Source organism: Ascaphus truei, chromosome 11, assembly GCF_040206685.1.
Source record: "Ascaphus truei isolate aAscTru1 chromosome 11, aAscTru1.hap1, whole genome shotgun sequence".
Lineage (NCBI taxonomy): Eukaryota > Metazoa > Chordata > Amphibia > Anura > Ascaphidae > Ascaphus > Ascaphus truei.
This window is the reverse complement of record NC_134493.1, coordinates 44,619,113-44,645,609: the sequence shown is the minus strand read 5'-3', so window position 1 is coordinate 44,645,609 and position 26,497 is coordinate 44,619,113. Positions and strand designations below refer to the sequence as shown.

The 26,497-nt window shown below is 43.2% G+C and overlaps 1 protein-coding gene across 1 annotated transcript; it reads left to right on the top strand.

Moving 5' to 3' along the window:
- Positions 1 to 3,058: 3,058 nt before the first annotated feature.
- Positions 3,059 to 21,170, top strand: UQCRC2 (ubiquinol-cytochrome c reductase core protein 2). The gene is made up of 14 exons (XM_075565983.1): positions 3,059 to 3,212; positions 5,722 to 5,799; positions 8,963 to 9,112; positions 9,314 to 9,378; positions 9,732 to 9,788; positions 11,931 to 12,055; positions 12,872 to 12,969; positions 13,248 to 13,305; positions 13,555 to 13,650; positions 14,660 to 14,859; positions 15,059 to 15,139; positions 15,930 to 16,006; positions 19,490 to 19,643; positions 20,847 to 21,170. The coding sequence occupies exons 1-14, from the start codon at positions 3,084 to 3,086 to the stop codon at positions 20,928 to 20,930; spliced, it is 1,452 nt and encodes a 483-aa protein (XP_075422098.1). The 5' UTR covers positions 3,059 to 3,083; the 3' UTR covers positions 20,931 to 21,170.
- Positions 21,171 to 26,497: the final 5,327 nt, after the last annotated feature.

The window sequence follows — 26,497 nt, the reverse complement described above, 5'->3', positions numbered from 1 at the left end:
ACTCTAGTGGCCCTTCTCTAAGCCTCATTTTTTTTTTCCACCAGGACATAGTCCCTTTGGAAAATTAATTGAAGAGCCCTTATCTATACCGTGCAAAGCATCCCAACGTGACTGATTTCGATAATTGGAGGGAGACATCTTTACCTTAATCAATGCAATTCATGAAATGCCTGTGAAATAACTGCATCAGTACTTCCTCACCTTTTTTCCACAAGGACTCCGGTTTTATGAGATACATTATTTACAGAGATACCAGAATAAAATTCTGTTGTTGTTAGGATACGAACAACTCAGTACATTAAAACTACTTTATTTCAAACGTTTTTATTGTTTTTTGTTGTATCACATCAAGACATTGAAACAGGAAGAACAATGTACATAGATTACATCCGAACTATAGAACTATCTTTTTTGATATTTAAATATATATATTTTGGACATAAGGTCTTAAGATATTTCAATAAAGCCAACATAAACTCCATCTTAACTTTAGAACATTTAAATACTTCTCGGCCCCCAATCGGGAGGCAGCTACCGTCAAAGCCTTTGAGTGCTTTATTACTTGAAAGGGGTGAAAAAGAATAGAGGAAGAGAGACATGTTAGAAACTCAAATGAAATAGGGAGTCGGTACAAGATTTTGCATTTATATTGCAGTCAACATGGCAGTGTCAGTATAAATGTGATGTTAAATATTTTGACAGTGCACCTAAGAACATAGGGATGTGTTGTCCCATGGGGAAACCTTTCAGGGTTGTGTGGGGCACCTTTAGGTAACAAAGATCACTGCATGAGAACCATTGGGCTATACCAGTGTTTTTCAACCAGTGTTACTAAGAACCCTTGGGTTCACCGGGCATCCTCAAATCCGCCGACCCTAGGCACTTAGCTTTTGCAGCCGCCTCCTTGCTGCCTCCCCCCTGCTCCTTCTGAACCGCAGCGTCAAATGACGCCACGGACATCACCAACGTGACGTCGCATGGCGGCATGTTGCCATGGTGACGTGACGACATGACGTCATTTGACGCTGCGACGTCACATTGCCATGGCACTTTCGTGACGTCCGAGGTTCAGGAGGAGAAGGAGGGTGGCAAGTAAGGAGGCGGCCACAACAGCTAAGTGACTTCCCATCAAGCCCGATAGGCCAGAGAGCGCGGCAAAAGTATAAAAAAGGATATGCGGTGGACATTTTTGCTGCCACCAAATTTTGCCGCTCTAGTCCCAGGCCTAATGGGAAATCTGCCACTGGGCATCCCTAAAGGGTTCCCTGTAATTTTCAGGTCGTTTTAAAATTGTACCAAATACAGAAGAATTTACAATGCATCTGATCTCAGACACGCTATTAGAGAGGGTTGGGGTTCCTTACAATGCATCTGATCTCAGACACGCTATTAGAGAGGGTTGGGGTTCCTTACAATGCATCTGATCTCAGACACGCTATTAGAGACGGTTGGGGTTCCTTACAATGCATCTGTTCTCAGACGCGCTATTAGAGAGGGTTGGGGTTCCTTACAATGCATCTGATCTCAGACGCGCTATTAGAGAGGGTTGGGGTTCCTTGCAATGCATCTGATCTCAGACACGCTCAGAATTTCACATAGGGCTCCTTAACCAAAAAAATATTGGAAACCACTGGGCTACACATTTGCATTTGGAGATTAATTAAAATGGACCACTTTGCTACTTTCTTGAGGAATGAATGAGTATTGCGGCTGTATTCCCTTTCACTGAAAGCTGACTATACGAAGTCATATTGAGTTATTTTGGCAAGGTAGCGTGGGAAACTGGCTCTCATGTTCAGTAGTAAATGAAAGACGTTTCTCATTTCTACTGGCTCCCACGTTCATTTTTTTTTAAAGCTCTCCCATTGCTAACTTGGATTCCTGCTTTGTATCCTGGTATACATACACTAATATACCAAACACACTGTACATTCAAAATGTAAACACATAGACATACATCTTCTCCCAATGTTTACTTTTAAATTTGATACAGATCAGTTTTTATTACATTTATATTATACCTATATCCTATATAATGTTTTATTTAGTTATGTGCACAGTTGGCACTATGTATATATATATATATATATATATATATATATATATATATATATATATATATATACTGTATATTTTTGCAGTGGAAGAACTGTATGCTAGGTGATAAAGTGATCTCTCTCTCTCTCTCTCTCTCTATATATATATATATATACGCACACACAATATTTTACTCTGTTTCTAAGTATCTTTTTCCTCAACCAGTACAGCCCCGTTTTATGGGGTACACAAAAGAAAAGGGTACATTAAATATGACACATCATAGGCTAAATAATAAAAAATATCATATTGGGGGAAGGTTATACAGACTTAGATAAATTCAGACGGATAACCAGAAATACAACCATATCTATGCATTTCCAGCCCTTCATGCACAATCCCACAATCGTGGGCATTTGCTATCATGATGCGAGTCCCCTAACTCTGTCGTCAACTTCAGTAATAGGGTGTTTCAAGCAAAAAGACGAGTGCTATCAAGAGCCGGCGAAACTGTCACAATCCGTGACACGGAACTTCCCGAGTCTCCCACCCAACATCTGTTCTGCGGTGTGAAATCCGGTGGCGGGTTGTTCTAGTTTCAATCTGTGCGGATTAATTTGAAGAAAAAAAAAAACCCTGCGCCATTGGATACAATCCCGCGTGTGAATTGCTGAATCCGCGGATCGGTTAATTAAAAGCCACCCACGAGTCGGATTGGCAATGATAAGAATTCCAGCGGACCAGGAGGAACCAGTCGCTTTCAGTGTACTTCTATTGTTAATGTTTTTTTTTATAGTTTTGTATTAAGTCTATTGTATTATTACGTTTACAGTCTGCTTATTTACTGATTGCTTTTCCTCTACTCTGTCATTTTATTTCTTTTATCTCTAATCTGTTTATCTGTTTGATTCCTATGCCGCTTGCTGTCTCTCCCTTTCCTTCCCTGGGCTCTGGTGACGCTTTCCGCAGCCTCCCAGGTGTCAGTCACCGCACGTCACGTGACGCTCCCGCCCCGCCTCCTGGGGGGGGGGGGGAGTTGGTGGTGAATGGGGTTAACGACAGAGAGGCGGCGCCGTGCATGCTGGGTAACCGGCGCCATATTGTCCTCCTGTCAGCGGCTGAAGGAGAGAGCGTGCGCCGCCATGAAGCTCGTTACCAGTGCCCGGTATCTTTCCGTAAGTCCGCCCCCGCTATTCCTCCCCCATTCCGTGGGGTTACCCCGGGTTAGGGGAGGGGTGGGTTCGCCTCTTGCCTTCCCCTCAGGTCTCTCGGTGTTAAACCCTCGGTAACACCGCATCTCCCCCCACATACCGCCGGCTGCAGGGTGAGGGGTGTGTGGCCAGGATCAGGGTGTTATTGGGCGGTGCTGGGTGTCCGGCCCTGCCCCCCTCCGGCCACCTGCTGAAGGTCACTGCTGGGTGCCGCTGCAGGACCCTTCATGTCGCGGGTGCTGCAGACCTTGTTATATTTTGACCCACTCCCTTGAAGGTTAAAGGCAACGAAGCAGTTCGTTGTTGGCTGATCAATGTATGTATGTGTGTGTGTGTGTATATATATATATATATATATATATATATATATATATATATATATATATAATGTGTGTATATGTATATATATATATATATGTATGTATGTGTATATATATATGTATGTATAATCTTTCACTAAAAGGTTGCTAAGCTTTAGTGCAGGGGCGCGCAAACTTTTTTTTGCTATGACCCCCCCCCCCCCCCCCCCAGGGTCGTGTCACGATGCCGCGTTGCCATGGCAACGTGTTCTGGAGCCGGCTGAACCTCCAAATAGAGGTTGCAGAGGCCTCGCGCTGTACCACGGCATTTAATTTAAATGCCGGGGAGAGTGGGGGACCTCTGCAACTGCACGCACTCCCGCTGGGGGTCGTGCCCCCCAGTTTGCGCACCGCTGCTTAGCGCACGTACCTCCTCTTCATTGCGATAGTAGTTAGGACGTGCTGCCGCTTGGCTCCATTTAGTGAATCTGGGCCTGATTATTTACCCGTTCTCTGTGGGGCTATTGTTTATTGGTGGGGAAAAAAAACATTGCTGCAAAAGTGCATCTTTCAGTGCCGTGCTGCTTCAGTTGTGTTTTCTATATGTTCGATGGAGCATTGCAGTTTGAGGTGCGAAAAAAAATCTCAGGGTCACAATAAATAGTAGATTAGCGTCTTCTCTTCAGATGGATGACAGCTGATCCTCCGTATAAAAGAAAGGTGCTCTAATAACGTTTGAAAGTCAAGGAAAGAGAACTTTAGTGTAAAACCATTTACTACAATTAAAAAAAGATGAGAACTCACACATTGCACTCAAAACAAGTGAATAAATCACCTTGGGACATATAAAGGTCGTCCCGAGCCTCCTTCAGATATAGCTACTGTATGGCGTCTGTGTTCATCCTGCACTCTGGCCAGCCATTCCACTGCGAACTCCTAAAGCCTCTCGATTTGTAACTCCGAACGGAATGGAATGTCTCGCCGCAGCCATTTAGCCGCGTCAAAAACGCCACCGGGACACTTCGCTGCATAGCAGCTCGTCACGGCACACTTCACTGCGGTGTCTTGTCAGCTGTATACCTGACCAGCCAAGCTAGGTCTGCCGCTCCGACAAGTGCATGTTTAACTGTCCTTTGCAGGACTGTCTAGGCAGGCTGCTCCGACGAGCCAACTTTAAATGTCCCGCGGAATATTTAAAGATGGAGCTGCCTGTCTAGGCAGTGTAGCAGTCCCATGCGGGACATTTGAGCAGGCAGTTGGGCACAGGAGAGGACATCGCGGCGAAGTGTCCCGGCTGCGTTTAGGTTGCGGCCAAACGTCCTAGAGACAGACTCAGAAGGTCTCCTTATGCTGCTATCAGTGATCTTTGGTACTGTCCAGTATGCAGTCCCTCCGGGAACCCTTGCCCTACGCGTTTCACTGTTATCTCACAGCTTACTCAAGGAATTATTGGGGGAAAAGTCTCTAATCCACGTTTATCATGACCCTGAGATTTTTCACGCCAAAAATTCTGTTTAGGATATTCTTCTACACACTCTTGGAAAGTCTGAATCTTTGGAGTGTTCCATCAATGGAATGTAACGTATTTCTATACATTTATTAATTCGTTTGAACTATGTGTGAATTTTTTTTTGCGCTGTATCTTTCTATTGCAGTTGGTTGAGGTGCCATTTCGTTATTACTCCCAAGTCTGATTATTAGAAGATGCTTAATGCCTTTTTTCGTTTGTAGATCTTTATTTATATATAGTGCCCATATTGTAGTTAGCGCTTTATTTACTGTCCTTACGCCCAGTCAGGGCCAGCTTGATGGTGGTATCATTGCACCAATCCCTGCGCTTTAAGGCCCACACTAATTAAACTGATTACCGGGGGAGAGCGCAGGGCCTCTAACTTAACTTCTCCGGCGGCATCTCCTCGGTGTCCCGTCATCATGGCTCTGCAGAGTCATGAGATGCTGCCGGAGAAGGTAAGAGCCGAGGCCCCGCACATGTCCCGGCACCTAGCTCCGCAAACATCCCAGGAGGCTCTGGACCCAGTTGTACCTCCACACTGTAAAAAAAAATTTTTTTTTGCTGTTGACAATGTAGAAAATATGATATATTGCAATCAAGAGTACAATTGAAGTCCAGTAACATGTTCCATATTGTTTAACAAAACTATGTTGTTTTTCAGAGGAGACTGTACTCTGCAAAAGCTGTCCCAAGACCTGAAGCTGCAGAAAGGGCACGACTTCTCCCGGAGGAGCTGGAGGTCAGTTTTAATGAACAAGTATTTTTTTTTTGGTTGCCAGATCTGTGGGTGGTGTCCAATTGACTCCATTATACTTCAATTCTGACCATCAATCATAAAATGTAGTCCTAGCTAAAGTCTTTGATTTTAACACGTTTTTAACACTTGCCAGTTTGCACACATTCTTAATGCAAGAAATGCCAACTACTAGGAGGCATTTTTATTATAGTGAGGAGGCAGGATCAAAACAGTGTGTATCAGGTGTATGTGCCCTAACAGAATGATAGCTGCAGGAGTTGAGCAATACACACACACACACACTCAATAGTGTGTCTATTACGTCAATATGTCAGTGTGTTACAGAAACAGAGAAAAGGTAAAGAGAAGGGGTTGATCTATTAAAGTCCAAAACAAGGATAAGTGATAAGGAAATGAGTGCAATACTGTGATACAGAGAAATGAAGAGCATACATGGATCTGCTATTTGAAAGAAACCACTTTAAAGGCACACCACAATTAATAATATTTATTTACAATATCAATTAAAAACCATCTCACTGTATTTACTCAATTGAAAAGTGAGTGAGGGTGTTGTCTGAGTAGCCACTTATATCAATGAATTTAATGCTTGTAACTTTGACAGGTGATAATCGTAATTCACCAATTTAAATCGTCCTGCCTTGAGGAAAAGTTCCTCTATACAAGTATTATTTATTTATAAAATGTGTTACCAGGAAGTAATACATTTGAGAGTTACCTCTCGTTTTCAAGTATGTCCTGGGCACAGAGTTATAACAATACAGTACATGGTTACATTAAATGAACAGGGTTATACAGTCAATTCACAGACATTTCATGGACCGTTAGTTAGAAAATTGGGTGCAGGAGATTAAAGGGTTGGAGAGTTTAAGATTTGAAATACAGCAATTTTAACACCAACAAACATCAGCAAATAGCCCACACCCTTCGGCTGCGCCAAAGGCTGTGTGCCTTTGGCACAACGCAGATGTACTGTAGACTGAAGGTTTTCAGAATGAATGCAGCGGTGATTTCAGAGTTCTTTTGTGACTAATATGCACGTAGATGGATGTAGAGCTGCAAAAATACCTTGTACTCAGCTGGATTGAGTAAATGAACAGACATCTTAAAATACTGTCCCAGTTTGTAGTTCTGGTAGTCTGTCACCACTGGTGGTATGAGAAGTAATTAAATATCACAGCTGGGGTACAGAGTTCAGCTATTCATGGCAAGACTGCTGTGGGGTGTAAACAATGTGATCCCTCCATTATGAATAAGTACCCAGTATGTAATTGGGAGATCGCTTTATAAGCAGAGATGTACCAACTCTGCTGCCTTCTAGCAATAAATCTCTGTTGGTGAGTGTAGCAGCGGAGAGCACATTGGGAGCTCAACCAAAATCCATGTTTGGTACAAAATGACAGGATTTATATTTCACTTATAAGCGACCTCCCGGTTACATACTGGGTACTTATTCATAATGGAGGGATAGAAGAATTGTTTACACCCAACAGCAGTCCTGCCGTGAATAGCTGAACTCTGTACCCCAGCTGTGATATTTTATTACTTCTCATACCACCAGCGGTGACATTAGACTACCAGAACTGCAAACTGGGACATTATTTTATGAGGTCTGTTCATTTACTCAATCCAGCTGGGTACAAGGTATTTTTCTTCGTGCATGTTGGCCACCTACTTGTATAGAGGAAGTCTTCCTCCAGACAGGAGGATTTTAATTGGTGAAGATTAGTATTATCACCTGTTCTGAATTACAAGCATTAAATGAATTAACTGATCTAAGCGGCTACTCACAGACAACACCCTCACTCACTTTTTTTAATTATTGAAAAATTAAAACAGTGATACAGTATATGCTTTTAATTGATATTGTAAATAAATACTAAATATTGTTGTTTTTCTTTTAAAAGTGAATTCTTTGAAAGAGCATATGCTCTTCATTTTTTCTGTTGCGGTTACAGACTGATGCACAGAGCGCTGACTGGGGGGTGTGGAGAATTTTTAGAAGCCAAAGTTGGGAAGAGGGAGAGACTAGAACAGCCGCGCACTGCACATCCCTAATCACCCTGCCGCTCAACAAAAATTTGGCTCCTAACCAATTGTAGCTGGCCGCTGAATTTTTGTATTTTAAATGTTGTCCATCTCTGTTGCTATTAAGGCGGTGTTCCAACTGTTAACATTTTCACGTATAAAGCACACCCACTGAACCTCTGTCTGTTTTAAATGAACACAAATATATATATTTTAGACCCTGCAACAGAACGTCAACTTTAGCGCTGTTGCTAAAAATGTTGATTTCACAAACTGCAGCTTTTTTTTTTAAAAGAGGCAAGTCTCAATGTATTACTTCCTGGTAAAACATTTTGCAAATTAATGTTTTTTCTTAAATGTATTGTTATTACTTTGTAATAGTTCAAGATGCCAATCTTCAGAGAGAAAATAAAACTATTAGAATAATGGCAGCAGTATAAAATGGTTATGGAGAAGTAGAGGGAAATTGATGCACAAGTCTATAAATGTAAAATAACAGTTGCACTAAGTAATTAAACCAATATAGGTGTAGTGAAATATACTTTCTTAAATGCAGTAGTTAAGTAGTGCAATAGTAACACACACACGGAGACACTGATCTTATACAAAAATACGTTAACAACAATCAAGTGTCCACATATATAAAAGTCCAAGAAAAAAAAGTGATAATGTTCAAAAAACGAATTTTAAGCTTTTAAACGGTTAATCTCATGGATGAACGTCCCGCAGCTGATCCTGAGGTGGCTCACAACCTTGGCGCATAGAGCGTAAAAAAGAGACGTGCAGGGACCCGCAGTAGTGTAAAACGTACTGTTTTTTTATCATGTTCTTTTTGTAAGTTAAAGGTTTTACACTATTGTGTGTCCCTGCGCGTCCCCCTCCCCTCACAATTCTATAAATGTTCAAATTGGCTGATTAGATATCTGTAAAGTGAGCAGAATCTGTTCATGCCATAGACACATTGCCTATTAAATGTTTACTTGGAACATATTTATTCTTGAAATCGTGACTTTTAACAGTTGAAGCTAATTGCTAATGTAAATATGTTTACTTGTCTGAAATAGTACAAAATGAGTCATAGCTCATTTTCAACTCTTTTATTCTCCCTACTTTGCAGATTACAAAATTACCAAGCGGATTGGTGATTGCTTCCCAGGAGAATTATTCCCCTGCTTCCAAGATCGGCGTGTTTGTCAGAGCAGGCAGCAGATATGAAAGTGCCAGCAATTTGGGTGTCAACCATGTATTACGTCTTGCAGCAAGCTTGGTAAGTATTTTTTCTTTGTGTGCCATTATATCTGTTAAATATGGTTGGCTATAAGAGTTTCAACATATTCTTAAGCAAAGGATATTTTCACACATGAATTTTGGGATAAGTCGTTGGCTGTAACATGCATGTAAAAGCGCGTGTGTGTTTGGTGTCTGTAATTATGTCTGGGTCACTAATGTACTGTCGCATTTATTGTAGACTACCAAGGGAGCGTCATCCTTCAAAATAACCCGTGGAATCGAAGCTGTTGGTGGTGGCTTAAGGTTTGTGATTGAATGGGGGGGAGGGTCATCATTTTGACAGTAACAATTCTCCATAATGTTAAAGGGGCATTTGCTCTTGCCGGTTTCTCAATAAATGCAGTCGTTTATTACCGTTGCGATCAGCAAAGATCCTGCTTCCCAGGGCACGCAATATGGCAATAATACTACACAACTGATTTGTTAAAAAAACAAAAAAAACAGGATTTTGATTGAAATGCTGCTTTAAGGTGGTTATTGCATTCAGTACAGGTGGCCATTGGCAAACGTGTTTTACTATAACTTTAAGTGCAAAATGGTTTGTTGTAATGTCCTAATATTTATTTTAATCATACAAACATCTTTCTTCTTTGCAGTGTGACATCCACAAAAGAAAATATTGTGTACACCGTAGAATGCCTACGCGACTATGTGTAAGTATTCTGCAGGCTTGTAGCATGGAGTCTAATAACTTCTTTTTAATTTTTTTTTTCTGGTGCTATATCTTTTTCAGTGTTTAAATTTTATTTTTTCTTACAAGGGTAAATCAAATAGATCTATGATCTTCAGCCCTTAACCCACTGCTGGGTAAAGGCCTGTCCAATAATCTCCCAGGTGCTGTGGTTGCCAGCCTCCTTGTTGCTCCAACACATTTTCTGATTTCATCCTCCCATCTTGGTCGTTGTCTTGGTTATGTGATATCCCTTGGAATCCAGTAGAGTACCATGTTTTTCTACCGATGGTCATTTCTTCTTACAATATGTCCAGCCCACTGCCACTTCCATTTCTGGCACTTGCATGCTTTCAAACCCAGTCTTTCCCTTTATTTTACTTTTTTCTGTGTTTGCACTTCCACTCCTATCGCCGCCTTCCTTGCAGACTAAATTATTTGTCTAAGCCCTGATGCCATTTTTGGTGGAATAATGTAAAAAGTAATAATTGTACTAACTGTTAATTGTGTGTGTGTGTGTGTGTGTGTGTGTGTGTGTGTGTGTGTGTGTGTGTGTGTGTGTGTGTGTGTGTGTGTGTGTGTGTGTGTGTGTGTGTGTGTGTGTGTGTGTGTGTGTGTGTGTTTAGGGACAGGCACTCCAATGTAAAAAAGGGTAGTATTTAATGACTCAAAGTTGTGGCTCCTGCAAGAGCCTTTCTCGAGCTCTTGTGAGGCTCTTGCAGGAGACGAAACGTTGAATCATTAAATACCGCATGTAACAGGGACATATTCCTGTTTAAATAAAGCATCCTCAGAGCTCTGAGAATCCAGCAGAGAGAGTTAATCGCAGACACTCAATTAACTAGTCTCCACCTGGACTAATGAGCGCTCTGTAAAAAGCCTCATGTAAGACACAGGAGACGGATTCCTTAGCTCACATTTGGGCTAAAAGAAGGAAAGTAGAGAAGCCTGCACACAGACACTGTCTTGAGCACAAAGTGTGCTGAGATCAAAACACCCAGAGACCTATATTTCCTGGACACAGAGGACACAGGAACCTGCCAGAGCCTGACATGGAGGGCCACCTGCTTACGGTACCTCCTGAGACTTTGGGGTTATAGGCTAGTAATGGGAATATCCCTCCAGTCCGGCAGATAGGGTCTGGGGAAGTAAGTTAGCCCTTACAAAGGGATAGGGGTTTGTTATATATATTTTTTTTTAATTTATGTTTTACCTGGATAAAGGAACAGGCTCAATAAAGCCAAGATATATAATTTCACCTTAATCGGACTCCATTATATGAACCTCTACACACATCTCTTAGGCCTTGTCCAGGGTGGCGCTGAGCGAGTGCTCGCTTTGGCCGTGATGAAACACATTGCTGCAATGTGTGTGGCCAGCGTGAGCGAGCGCCCGCGCATGCACGGCGCTTACCTGATTTGTGAGACGACCAAATTTGATTTGGCTGCTCGCTGATGCGTCACATGAGCGGCTCGCCCAATGAGGGCGAACCAGCTCCGTGACGTAATGGCCGTGCCTGATGTCACAGTGCTCGAGAGGCAGCGAGCACTCTCCCACCCTGGCCGCAGCCTTACACCGCCCTTTTTTGCATTGATGTGCCTGTCCATTTTTGCTTCTTCATTTAACTGTTTTGGACGGTTTGTACCCAGTATTACTAATGTTATTTTGCTTCATTTGTGAGCGCCCTGTTTCTGTATCGCAAAATCCAATACACTTACTGTACTAAAGGTGAAACAGTTTATTCAATGTCATAAAAACACAAAATTAGAAAATGCTAAATATAAAATAGAACTAAATCTTATCTGCTTCAAGTGGCAGTCCTGCTGGCCAGTAGAGGATAGCGTATCTCCTGATTCCTAATAGTGAGAGAAGTCTTGGGGGGGACTGCTTCATGAGTGACTACGGATCCTTGCACAGGACAAACCTGGATCCAACTCGTGGTCGCTGTATATTACAGACAACTGAATGTTGCGCGTTATTTGCATTTTTACAAACACTGCATCTGTATTGGAATATACAACATTGCTGTATTAAGGAGGTGAAAGTTGGAGAATAAAATGACACTTCCCTCCCCCAATAGTAATATACAATCCTAAAGTGAATATATTTGTATTTGTTGCTGCAGAGACAATGTCATGGAATACCTCATTAACGTGACTACAGCCCCAGAATTCAGACGCTGGGAGGTGGCTGAGCTTCAGGCAAAAGTAAAGGTTGATAAAGCTTTTGCCTATCAAAATCCACAAGTTGGTGAGTTCTGCATTATCTTCAGGTGTAAACTGTCCCAACCTTTCTAGTGGTTTTGTAGCAGAACATTTTCTTTACTGAGTCTTAGGCCGCGATTATAGTGGCCGTGCGTGTGCCGCGAACAAAACGCCGTACCTCTGAAACAGGCCATAGTATGCGCGATTTTTCAAAATACAATTTAAATCGTTTTGTTTTTTCGTGCGACGGCCGCGTCATGTGAACGGTTCAGCCAATGAGGGCAAACCGCTCACGTGACATCACAGCCACAAGGCCCGATCGCCTCCAGCCTACTGCATGTTTCACGCGCATGCCGCAACTATAATCGCGACATTACACTTCGAATGATTAGTGGGGGAAAATGTTTAATTATGTATAAACAACTTTTTCATATAGCGCTTTTCTCCCAGTGGGACTCATGTAGCTTCACAATTACAAATGCACATCACATAGGAATTTTTTACACCGTTCCTGCCCAGATGAGCTTACAATATGTTTGGTGCCTGAGGCACAGGGAGATAAAGTGGCTTGGCCAAGGTCACAAGGAGTGGACACCGGGAATTGAACCAGGCTCCCCTGATTCCAACTCGGTGTCGTTCTCAGAGTCGGCACCTTTACGCACTACTGTACATACTGTATAAAATGGATGTGTACATATAAAACTGATTATGAAGCGAGGGATTCGTTAACATTAATATTTAATCGGTATGTACATTCTGTACAAAATAGATTTTAAATTCGGGGAAATAAAAAATTAGTTTACACGTTCTGAAAAAATTATATGTACATTTTTTTTTTTAATTTTTTTTTTCCCTCTAACAGGTGTCCTTGAGAATCTCCATGCTGCATCTTATCGTAACACACTCGCTAACTCCTTGTACTGTCCTGATTACAGAATTGGAAAAGTTACATGTGATGAGGTACAAATGTGATTATAATCTGTTAGGATAAAATAAGTTTCTTTGTGATGGGTAATGAGTAACACAGAAGTGCAGTGTAATTCAATGAAGCATAATAGTGTTCCTGCAAACCCTATACACAAGCAACTACAACTGTACACGTAAGGGTTGAGTTTGAGTATGGTGCATAGTTTTGATATTGGCCGTTTCTTACAGCATGGCCAAAAATGCAGCGTTCATAATATTGTATCTTCACAAGAACACTGAAAATAATGTTAATTGGGCTTTTCCTTTTTCAGTTGCAACAGTTTGTACAGAACCATTTCACAAGCGCAAGAATGGCATTGGTTGGATTAGGTTTGTATAAAATTACAAATACCTTAAAAAAAAAAAAGTTATACAAAAATAATTTTTCACAATGGTGTGTTATTTTTTTACGTTTTTTTTTTAAGGCACTGAGTGTGCCCATGTTTAAAAAAAAAACGAAAAAACACCTACCTGATTGCACCACTGTTAGCGAAAACATTTATATATATTTATTTTTTTTACCTATGTATCGCTTTATATGTTTATTAAAGCACTAACTGCAATATGTTTACATTTCAGGAGTAAGCCATTCTGTCCTTAAACAAGTCGGAGAGCAATTCCTGAATATCCGCAGTGGTGCCGGTTCTGCTGGTGTAAAAGCACAGTACCGTGGAGGTACACGAGGGTTCTCCTTCATTCAAATAGTTTTATCTAGGCATAATAAACACACAGAGGAAGGGATTGTTGCAGCAAGTAGCAGTGGTGCAGGTCTGGCAATGTAAAGGTTCTTTGTTTTGTAATACAACGTTGAATATGGTAAACTTGCGTATACAGAATAATATGCTGCAGAGTGATTGAATAGAACATTGTTAGAAAATGTATTGACTCAAGCATTATGGCTGAAATTCATGTGCATGCATTTGGCAGAAAGATCTTTTGGATGTTGTCCAAGTTTCTTTAAAAAAAAATATTTTTATATATGTTCTCCTTTTTATGATCTTCGATAATAACATTGGGAACAAAAAAAAGTCATACAGAGTGATGTGAATAACAAAAAGGGTGAATCCGATACAGATCTCATAAAAACCGAAAGGAGACAAACTTGACACATGCAGAATCCAATCATATCGTTACTATTTTTTGGGGGGGGTGTTATGTAGGACCATGAGGTCTTCCAGACCTGTGGGAATATTGACCAAAGTTGTGCTAAGTATCAAGATTTGATTTGCATATGTGGGTGTCTTTTTGGAAGAATATATAGTAATGCTATAGACACACAGTAATAATCACGTTGGCAATAAATCACCTCATTGATTAAATAGCACTACTATAACCTTGCTCCAGAGCACCTTGGTATTAATTGTTTCTGTTCCTACGGGTCTTATCCTGTATGATCCAAAGTGGCCAATAGGGTCGTTTTTCTTCCGAACTTGTCCATCGACGTCCATGCTAAATATGGCCTTTTTGGAATATATACAAGGGTGGCCAATTCCAGTCCTCAAGGGCCACCAACAGATCCGGTTTTCAGCATATCCGTGCTTCGGCTGAGCCACTGATTGAGCACCTGGTTGCTGATGCAAGGATATCCTGAAAACCAGTCCCGTTTGTGGCCCTTGAGGACTGAAGTTGGCCATCCCTGGTATAGGATAAGCTCCTAAGTGTTTTTGTCTTCTCCCTTCTCCAGCTGAGATCCGAGAGCAGAATGGCGATGGCCTTGTTCATGCAGCTGTGGTTGCTGAGGCGGCTTCTGCTGGGAGTGCTGAAGCGAATGCATTTAGTGTCCTTCAGCACATCCTAGGTGCAGGACCATACATTAAGAGGGGAAGCAATGCTAGCTGCAAACTGTCCCAGGCTGTGGCCAAGTTAACTAATCAGCCATTTGATGTAAGTCTGAACTATTTCTATCTGAATTTCTTAACTTGTTTTTTAAACGGTCATATATTTGGGGAACATGATGGGCACAATCTAGATTAATTTTGTCTCGTTTAACTACCTTTTAATAATATGTTATATAATATGCACTATACCTGGATTAGTCATTTGTTCTTTTTCTGTGTTATAATAGACCCCTCTGTACCCTCAGGTTTCAGCCTTCAATGTCAATTACTCTGATTCTGGTCTTTTTGGAATCTACACCATTTCTCAGGCAGCAGCAGCTGGAGATGTAAGATATCCCCGCTTATATTTTATATCAAACAGCAATGGATTTAAATATTTAATTGGGATTGAGTTTTCAGTGTAGTTGCTTTTTTATTATTATTATTATTTATTTATTTTAAAGATCCGTTCTTATTTCAGAAGCATGTTTTCACCTCCCTGACCCTCCTGCCTTTGGGGCTTCATTGGGGGCAGCCCTTAAAGCAGCAGTCACACCTATCCGGGCTTTTTTTTTTTCCCCCATTGTACATGGTTTTATTTGAGTGTTTCCCTCCCCATTGGGGAAATCAAAATGGCTGCCACATCTTGCCCACCAATAGACCCAAGCAACATCGCACCCCCCACCTGCTCCCCAATGCTACTGGATGTTTTTAAGTGGCCAGGAAGTAACACTGGTGATAGAGTTGGGAGCAATAGGATATTAAGGTACCACGCACTCTCGTGGACTTGTACAACTGCATTTAATAAAAATGGTCGACGTCTTGAGACCCAGGTTGGTACCGAAACGTCAACAATGTTTATTAAATACCCTTGTATTGTAATGTCCACGCAAGTGCGCTCTAGCTTTATTTCATACGCGTAACATAGATTTTATTTGTCTGTGCACCAGTGACTCTTATTTCATGAGTTTCCTTCTTCACATCAAGAGAACTGGGAGCCACCGAGCTAAACATTGTATGGTTTAGCCAAATGAGACCCGCAGGTTCGAATCGGGGGGGGGGGGACGGGAGAGAATTGGCATTTTTAAATTAACATTGGTTTAGCCCTTGTATTAACAATCTACATATTCCTTTTAGGTTATTAAGGCTGCTGTTAACCAGGTGAAGACCATTACACAGGGCAGTGTCACCGAAGCCGATGTTACACGAGCCAAGTGAGTTAGTTCTGTTATGACGTACAGCGCACAATGAACTTGTAAATACTATTGTTAACTGGCATTTAAATGGAGGATTACTAGGTTTTATGCTTCGGTATTACTGTTTGCCTGAAAATGTCTTCAGTCACTAAAAGTGATACAAATTTAAATATTTTTGTGGCTTGACAGTTTCCTTTGGGGAAAAAATAGACATTTCAGCAAATTACCTGTATTTTACAAATTATGGTATTTTAATCTAATGCATATTGAAATATGGGCAGTTTCCAAGCTTGACACGATTACAAAAAGAACATGATAAATAACGGTTTGTTTTACAAAGTTGAACTGAATAGCATTATAGAGAATTCAAAATATAAAGTAAGTTTGCTGTACTAATTGTAACCACTCACTGCCAAGCTCCAAGGGAGTGTACAGCTTTAGGCCTGGTCCCCACTGGCTACTGCTGCGGGGACAAGAGCCGCCTCTCAATGGGGCCGGGGCCGCTGTGCGGCGAGGTGTTTTTTTTTTCTTTTTCTTCCAGACCTGAAAATTGAGATGTACACGGGCGACGGAGCGCTAGGCCACGCTCCCCGGCAGTTCAGCCAATGAGGGCGAACCTGCCGGGTGACGTCATGGCCGCGCGCCCGTCACGACCCCCTGTGTTTCCCCCTGCGGCTCACTGCAGACCGGGGAACTCGGCAGCACGCACCGCCAGCCTCGCAGGAGCGCGTGCAGCGGGGCCGTAGCCCCATGATAAATATTGGTCTCTCAGGGTTCATACCTCAAATCCAGCGGTTGTTTCTGGTGACTGGGCGTGGCTTTCTCAGATGTATTTTCAGATGGTGAAGGAAGGTCGCCAGGAGTTTAGTAGTTTTATATAAAAATGAAGTTTATTGTTCAAATAAAACAGCACAGCTTTACTTCCACTAACAAAGGCTGAGGAGGCTCATACTTAATAACCTTAACCAGTTTTTTATTACTTATTTCATTGCATACTCCGTAGTATACATATCTATTACTACCTTACTAAGAGTGTGTAACGGATGCATGTATGGAGCATCCCACACTGTGTTACTTCCTGACTAATACTTGTTCAAGTGACCAGGAAGGCGGTCGTTTTAGCCTAACTGACTATTCTATACCTTATCAGTTATAATATTCTCTTATTATAAACTGATACTATCCTGTCCTAGTTACCGGTATACGTAGATCTTAAAATGACTGCTACTACCCTGTCCTAGGTTACCAGGTATACTGCTATCTTGTTACTGGTGTAACTATCCTGTCCTATGTTACCAGGTATATACTTTTAATAGAACATACGGTATCCCTGTTCAGGGGACCCCGCTGTTGTTAACTGTGCCTGAGGTATACTCTGTACCCAGTACACCTGAAGCACTTACCCATCTTTTAATCTGACTAACTCTCTTATCTACCCCAATATTATACCTATTACTCGATTGCTATCATATCTCTATAGTTAAGACTGCCAACCTCCCCAAAGTACTTAATATCCCAATAACCGTAACTATGTGCTCTGTCTACTTATAATCCCCATCAGGATATATTAACCTAACATCTGACTCTTACAATGAATAACACAGTTTACCTTTAATGCTATCCTTGCTACTCTATTTAACTCTTTTTACAATACTCTTAAACTGTATCTGTATCTATTTACCGGCCTAATGTTACACCTATTAATATATTCTTACCTATCTACACTTACCACTACCTTATCCTGAACTGAACCTATTTAACATATTTACAGTGAGTCCTCTCCTCGGCTGCTCCTCCGGAGGTCTGAGGCAACGGTCACTTTTCTGTCCGCAGTACCACATAGGAAAAGGGGAGTGGCTAGTACTCCCCACACCGATTGGGCCTAGTAACTCCCCAGATAGGAGGGGGGTTACATAACTAAAGCAGCTTCTTTCCCATCCTTTTCCTTGAAGATGCATATCATGTAAACAGACAACATAATACATTCGCCTAAATTGCTTTTACATGTATATATTGTCTTTACAATTGTGAGTGTAGATCAACTACATTTGTGAATTGCCCTTTAAATCAAACATGTCCCACTTCCGAGTAGTAAATAGTTACTAGGAATGTCCATAAGGACATAGTTTGCTTATTGGCACAGTTAAAGCATATTAACAGCAATTTTATAATCCGTACCTCCCCTTTTCACCCTTCTTGTGCTCTTTCTCAATATAATGTATACTTCTTCCCAGCGCTCCCTCTCTATCTTTAAGTTCCCCACTGAATATTTTCTGATTTATCTGGAGTGCTGAGGGACAGATGTAATTACTTCTACATCTTGTTTGAAACTACTCTCCCTGATTTTTAAATTCACTAGAACCTAACTACTCTTTGAATATTGGGAGGAAGGTGTTGGAAATATATTTGGGGAGCGGGTTGAGTTCTCTCTCTTCACAAGTGCATTTCCACTTGGGTTATTTATTTTGTATTAGGTGGGAAGCTGTGGGTCTCTGAAGCTGAACCCCTGTTCATTTCAGCTCCAGGCACTTCCTGAGATACTGTACCTCAGTAGGCCATGCCAATTTCAGCCCTGGCTGTGCACGCAATATGGAGGTTTAAAGGTTCCGTGTGTAGGCAAGCCAATTGGAAGCGGTGACGTCATACATTGTGACTTCTTATGGGCAGCGGGACCCTTATGCCGAGTCCATAGAAGGACAGGCCGTGCTGAGCCGTGCGGATGCTCCGCGCTGAGCCCCTGCATCCTCAACAAGGATGCCTTGAGAGGGGGCTCACGCGAGCGTCCGCAGGCGTGCTGAGGCGCTGGATTTTTCAGCGCAGTAGCCCTTTTAAACCCTTGCATTCTATTTGTTGCCCAGTTTGTTTATTTTTTACAATTCAGATAAGCATCTATTACAAACGACTGAGTCATATCAGAAATAATTTAATGACAACTTGCTTCTGATGTTTAAAGGAGACTGTTCTAGTATCACTTGGGTATGTATGTGCATATGCTTTTATTGCACAATATGGACGCTTTACACTGTCCATTTACATAAGCTTTAATAACACAGAGGATTCTTCAAGAACAACGTATGCCATTTAAAAAAATGATTACTGGTCCCTTTAATGCACAGTTGTCCCTATGGCTGTGGTTTATGGAAACGCAGCTTTCAAAGGATCTCGTAAACAGTCCTCATAAACCTTAAATGCATCTGGCACAGCTCATGGAAAAGTAAAAAGATTCCAAAATCCACCTAATATGTAACTTAAGTTGCGTGTCACTCCCCCCCCCCCCCCCCCCCTTCCGAGAATCTTACGTTGGTCCAATAAAAAGTATTGCAGACTGGAAAATGGCGGTACGGTAGTATGTATGCTGTAGTTGAAGAGGCACTTGACAGCAAGTAGAATTTATGAGCACTTTTTAAAATTGTGTTCAGATTGCAAAGCTTTGGTTTGTGCATGTGAAAGACTGTTTGTTTTGTCCGTTTGGTTATTAGCATTTGATTTATATAATCCTAGGAACCAGCTGAAATCACAATATTTGATGTCGGTGGAAAGTTCACTTGGATTGCTGTGTGAAATTGGCTCCCAGGCTCTGGCATCTGGAACTTATACATCGCCGAGTGATGCAATTCTACAGATCGACTCTGTGACCAGTGCTGATGTTGTAAATGTAAGTAAAAATGTCTCTAGTACAAACAGAAAGGTGTTTTAAATAATACTTTTTTGAAGTGAAACTTCTTTGCTGGCACTTAGAGTTTTGATAGGAAAAAATCCCTTGTGTTGTAACAGAATTCCATGACGGAAGTGACGTCACGCTACTACGGTGCGGTCCCCAAACACACACAGTCACACACACAGTAACAAAAGACAAAGAAGTTTCACTTAAAATGCACGTGCTCGGCACGCACGCACCCTTTTTTTCAAATAAAATATATTGTAAGTAATGAACAAAAACCATACTTAAATGATCACTTGACTGAATGTTTGCAAATGTGCACTTTAAATTCACCAGGGTTTAGTTTGTCAATGTTTATCGGTGGTTTCCAACTTTTTTTGGTTGAGGGACCCCAAGTGAAATTCTGAGGAACCCCCAACAAACTCTAATAGCAACTCTGTGATCAGATGCTTTGTAAATTCTTTTGTATTTGGTACAATTTTCAAATGACCAGAAAATTGCAGGGAACCCTTTAGGGACGCCCGGGGAACCCAAGGATTCCTAGGAACCCTGATTTGAAAAACACTGGAAAAGCAGTGGCTCAGTGAGTAAAGACACGGACTCTTAAAAACAATGATACTGCATTTGAATCAAGGGAGCCCGGTTCAATTCCTGATGGGCAAGTCACTTTATCTCCCTGTGCCTCAGGCACCAAAATCATAGATTGTGTCTGTACTAACTAATGTACAGCACCCTGGATAAGGATGCTACGTAAATGTTCTAAATAAAGATTCTGGAATAAAAAAAAATATTAGGAAAGTCGACTTGCCTTCAAGCCTACATTATTTGATTTGGAGTTAGTATTACTAAGTATACTAACTAGTATACTAACATACTGTGCTAGGCCTTCGTTCAACAGTATGGGCTATAAACTGCTTTTAGTCTTGGCGCAATTTAGTTAATCTGGGACTACGCATCAGGAAATGCTGTACTAGAAATGACTTCCAATTTTATTTTTTTTCAATTTCATGTATATTATCTCAATTATAGTAACACCTTCCAGCACTAGGGGGCTTGCAATGACATTATCAGGATGTGAAGGGGTTCGACTGAATATTTTATTTGGATGGTGAAGAATTTGGGGGTTGTAAAGTCTACACTGGAGTTATAAAATATTACTACAAATGTTAAGACTTTACTTTGTTCTTTGCTTTCCAGGCTGCAAAAAAGTTTGTTTCTGGAAAGAAATCTATGGCAGCGACTGGGAATTTGGAGACCACTCCGTTTGTTGCTGATCTGTGATGCCGATTCAAGACCCTGTACCTGTTAGTGTGACAGGACATGTTCTTGGTCCTTCGTAGAAGAATGGATCATAACTTATAGCTATCACTTGTGTTTTATTTATCAAGTCAGACTACAATGGTATTTCTTAATCTGGAAATATGACTGTTTCTATCAGGGTTTTGGTGAAGTGGAACTCAGAATATTGTTTGCTTAAGCAACATGACAGACATCCAATTAAAGATTAATATTTCTATCGATGATTATTGCAACGAGTCTCCTTATATATTATACTGCAAAAAAAGCCTTTGTTCTCTTGTGTATATATTTATTACTGGGTTGCCGTGTGTGCCTCTTGAGTAAAATAAGTTTAATATTGTGTTTTTATGCAGTGTCCTTTTGTGCATAACCAGGCACTTTTTAAAATATGGCTGTGTGGGTCTTACTGCTTTTCATATAGGCCCTACCTTGCCCCCCCCCCCCCCCCTCCCGCATTCCTCCCAAAAGAGAACCTTTTTGGCAAAGGTACAGCAATCAAAGCGCTATTATAAAATGTTCAGAAAAATATCACTAGGAATTGCTTGTGAACTAGAAGTAATCAAGTAAATTCCCTTTCAGCAGGATTTCAGAATCCACCACTTGCTATTCCACTGAATCTTAAAATAAATGGTTAGATTTCTCATACTTTTTTTTTAATCTGAGAGACCAATAATCGGCATTTTTCTGCTGAGCATGATGCACTGAATTGTGCATTATTTTGTAAATTAGAAGGCTACAGGCATTGTACAATCCAAAGTAAGATGAAACGGTCTGCAGATATAACCAGCTCAGACGCGACTAACTGCGTTTTCCGGTCATTCACTTTTCTGTCAACCATGGAGAAACTGGGTGAGAGTAGAACTAATGGAATAGAGAACCGAGTCCAAAAAGGATCTGATCCGTACAACTTACTTAGTAGTTGACATTTCTAAGGTACTTTTTAAATGTATACAAGCTATGTGCTCTCATCATAAGTGGATAACAATCCTTCTGGAATATGGAACTATTTAATCATGTCCAATGCTAGCCCTTCCTAGTTTGAAACAAACCTATTTGGCCTCTTTGCTAAAGGGTATATTTCTATGCGACTATAAACCTAAGAACTCCCATTGGATAGGAGCGGGAATATGAAAGAATTAAGTTTGCAAAGCTTGTCCTGTTTCTCAATACCTCTCTGTAAGACCCAACTCTCCTTACAATTTGATAAAGTTCAGAGTGCAAAATCAGATGGAGCTCATTCTATTGGATCTTACACAATAATTAAGTGGCTTAAAATCCTACTCAGAACCTGAATTTAGGAAACTTTTAAATGTACGGAAGTCTAAAGATTTACATACTTTTACTAGTCTATTTAATAATTGAAACCTTTTTTCTTTACAGCGAAAATTGTTTTAAATGTATTTTCTAATAGTGCTTCCCAATGGGACATTCTGCCATTGGCCCAAGAAATAGAGGAGCTGTTTTATCAAGGATTCTCCCTTTAACATATATTTATACTGTACAATTCGTCAATGCAAAGTTAAATCCTGTGTATGCTGATGACATTGCACCCTGAGGCAATACGTGGCATGTTTATCTTCTAAAAGAACTTAAATGGGTAGAGGGGCACGATAATTGGCTAGACTTGACCCAAATCTCAATGCATTTGGTACAACTTCTACAACGGTATCTGCGTAGATTGGTGGTACGATTGCATAACTGACCAATTATAAGCAAGAAACTGCTAGCTGTTTTGTGGCAGTGCTAATTTAGAGGCCATTAAAGTAGGCCTAAATCTGTCAGCCTGATCGAGCATAAATAAGAGGGCTCCGTCAGCGATTTGCAACAGTATATTACGCTGCTGCAGATCTCATGTATTTAAGCCTCCTGTTGTAGAAAGTGTGTGTGTGTGTGTGTCTCCACATTTTTCTCACTTGTGCAGTGGTGGGCAGTCCTCAAGGGCCGCTGTCAGGGTTTTCAGGATATCCCTGCTTCGACAGAGCTGCCTGTGCTGAAGCAGGGATATCCTGAAAACCTGACCTGTTGGATGCCCTTGAGGACGGGAGTTGGCGCTCCCTGCATTAGACGCAGGTTCTGGAGAATTTTCAGATTCCCATTCCACCAATTGGGGATGTGATGAATAGCCAACTACAGGCTCATTCTGATGAAATTGTCCTTTTTTGAAGTGTTATTGAATAGAGATGGTCTGCTCGAACGAGCCTCTTTCACACTTCTCTGCTTCCTGGGAGTTTGTTGTATTTTATTGACCCCAAACAGTTTTAACGGTTTTTGGACGGGTATATATATATATATATATATATATATATATACTAGCTGAGAGCCCCGGCGTTGCCCGGGATGTTTGTGGTGTGGGGGTGGCATTTGGGTGGGGAGTGGTCCACGCGGCCCATGGCGGTGTGCGGTGGTACTGCTGCTGTGGCTGTACTGATGGTGATTGTATCGGTGTGCTGATTTGGGAGGGTTTGTTACTGATGTGGGGGTGCGGATGTGGGTGTGCCGATGGGGAGGTGCGAAGGTGCCATTGTGTGGGTGCTGATGGTGTTGATGGTGGCTGGAAATGGTGGGGAGCCGAGAATGCCAGTGTGCTGGGGGGGGCATGGGATACCGGTGTGCTGATGTGGTGGTGCTGGGGATAGTGTGTGTGTGTGTGTATACGTGTGTGAGTGTATATACACACGTGTATGTGTGTGTGTTTACATGTTTGTTTGTATACATTGTGTGTGTGTGTATGTGTACGTGTGTGTGTGTATACATGTGTGTGTGTGTGTATGTGTGTACATGTTTGTGTGTGTATACATGTGTGTGTGTGTGTGTGTGTGTGCGTATACGTGTGTGTGTGTGTGTGTGTGTGTGTGTGTGCGCGTGTGTGTATACACGTGTGTGTGTGTGTGTGTGTGTATACACGTGTGTGTGTGTGTGTGTATACACGTGTGTGTGTGTGTATACACGTGTGTGTATACACGTGTGCCTGTGTATACACGTGTGCCTGTGTATACACGTGTGCCTGTGTCTACGCGTGTGCCTGCGTGTCTACGCGTGTGCCTGCGTGTCTACGCGTGTGTGTACGCGCAGGGAGGGTGGGGGCGAAGGGCAGGGGCGAAGGGCCGGGGGGTGAAGGGCAGGGCCGGGGGGGGGGGGGTGAAGGGCCGGGGGGGGGGGTGAAGGGCAGGGCCGGGGGGGGGTGAGGGGCTCCGGAGCAGCATCGTGCGGTGGATGGTGAGGGGCTCCGGAGTAGCATCGTGCGGTGGATGGTGGGGGGGGGGTTTGGCTCCGGTGGGGGGGGGGCTCCGGAGCAGCATCGTGGGGTGAAGGGCAGGGCCGGGGGGGGGGTGAAGGGCCGGGGGGGGGGGGGGTGAAGGGCAGGGCCGGGGGGGGTGAGGGGCTCCGGAGCAGCATCGTGCGGTGGATGGTGAGGGGCTCCGGAGTAGCATCGTGCGGTGGATGGTGGGGGGGGGGTTTGGCTCCGGAGCAGCATCGTGCGGTGGATGGTGGGGGGGGGGGTTTGGCTCCGGTGGGGGGGGGGCTCCGGAGCAGCATCGTGCGGTGGATGGTGGGGGGGGGGGGTTTGGCTCCGGTGTGGGGGGGGGGGGCTCCGGAGCAGCATCGTGCGGTGGATGGTGGGGGGGGGGGGGTTTTGGCTCCGGTGGGGGGGGGGCTCCGGAGCAGCATCGTGCGGTGGATGGTGGGGGGGGGTGAGGGGCTCCGGAGCAGCATCGTGCGGTGGATGGTGGGGGGGGGGCTCCGGAGCAGCATCGTGAGGTGGATGGTGGGGGGGGGGGGGGTGAGGGGCTCCGGAGCAGCATCGTGCGGTGGATGGTGGGGGGGGGGTGAGGGGCTCCGGAGCAGCATCGTGAGGTGGATGGTGTGGGGGGGGGGGGTTGAGGTGCTCCGGAGGAGCATCGTGCGGTGGATGTATGGGTGAGGGGGGTGGGGTGATTTTGGGTGTGCTCCGGGGATGTTCGGGTGAGGGGGGGGGGTGTGATGGAGCATCGTGCGTTGTATGTTCAGCAGCGTGCGTTTGCTGTTCGTGTGAGGGGGGGGGTGTGATGGAGCATCGTGCGTTGTATGTTTGGGTGAGGGGGGTTGGTGATGGGCTGCAGTAGCGGGAGAGCTGTGGCGTGCGTTTGTAGTGTGCATGAGGTTGGGGGGGGTGGTGGTGGAGGGGGGTGCATGAGGTTGGGGGGGTGGTGGTGGAGGGGGGTGCATGAGGTTGAGGGGGGTGGTGGTGGAGGGGGGTGCATGAGGTTGGGGGGGTGGTGGTGGAGGGGGGTGTTTGTAAGAGGCAGTGTTGGGCTGCTTGTTCGTGCGGTGTGTGGAGGTGAATGTTCATATAAGGCCTATGAGTCAGTGAGGGGTGGGACAGTGTGGCAGTGGTGTTGGCTGAAGGCCAATGAGAGTCAGTGAGGGGTGGGACAGTGGGGTGAGGGGTGGGACAGTGTGGCAGTGGTGTTGGCCGAAGGCCAATGAGAGTCAGTGAGGGGTGGGACAGTGTGGTGAGAGGTGGGACAGTGTTGAGGTGGAGTGACAGGCCAAAGGTGCAATGCGATTGGCCCTAGGGACACAGGGCATGCAGACAAACATACAGACATTTCAGAAATATATAGTAGATATATATATATATATATATATATATATATATATTTGTGCCTTTACTTTTTTTGATACACAAGCTGTTCTCCACATCCTCTGCCATCACATTTTTTGGGTCATAAATAATAAATCTTTTCCTTTTTGACTGCCTTAAGTAATTGAGCCAAAGATGCAAGTACACATTTATTTTGATGGAGAGGTATGTGGAGTATCAGCCCAACATCTTCCTGTTAAAAAACAATCGCTGAAAGATATGTGAAGCATTCAAGGATTCAGATAGTCTGCTATCACCATATAGCAATTAACCCTTTGCGTGCCTGAGGGGCCGCATGCCTCAGCAGCAGCTTGAGATCACATGATGGCCGTGTCACTGATTACTGAACAGAAGAGGAGGCGTCCCCTTCCATCCTCAGCCGGTCCGCTCACGTCCAGCTCCCCATAGGAGCTCAAAATGCGTTCTCCCTAGAAAAAGAGCAACTAGTAGCTGTTATATGCTAGGGCTGGGGTGTGCAAACTTTTCCCCGTGTGCACCCCTGCCTGCTCTCCTCGGCGCCTTGCTCGGCCCCGGCCTCGTGACGTCACATTGCCATGGTGATGTCATTTGATGCCGGGTTACCATGATGTCGCAGGAAGGTAAGTGTTAGAGGCCTCGCGCGGTCCCCCAGGAGAGAGCGGGAGCTCTACAACTGCCACGTCCCCCCCCCCCTGAAAATCTAGTGCCCCCCCACTTTACATACCCCTGTGCTAGGGCATGGGGCCCCTAGAGTGCCAGACACCATGAGCTGTCAGGTATCCAAGGGGTTAAGTTACGGTTGGTGTGCAGTATGGCAGCCAAGAGGTTAACCGTAAGCATAAAACATTTGATTAGCTGAAGCTACAATGGTGATGTATGTCCTGCATAAGTCAGGTGAAAACAGTTGATTTATAAATGCAATGCAACCGTTAAGTAGATAAATGGG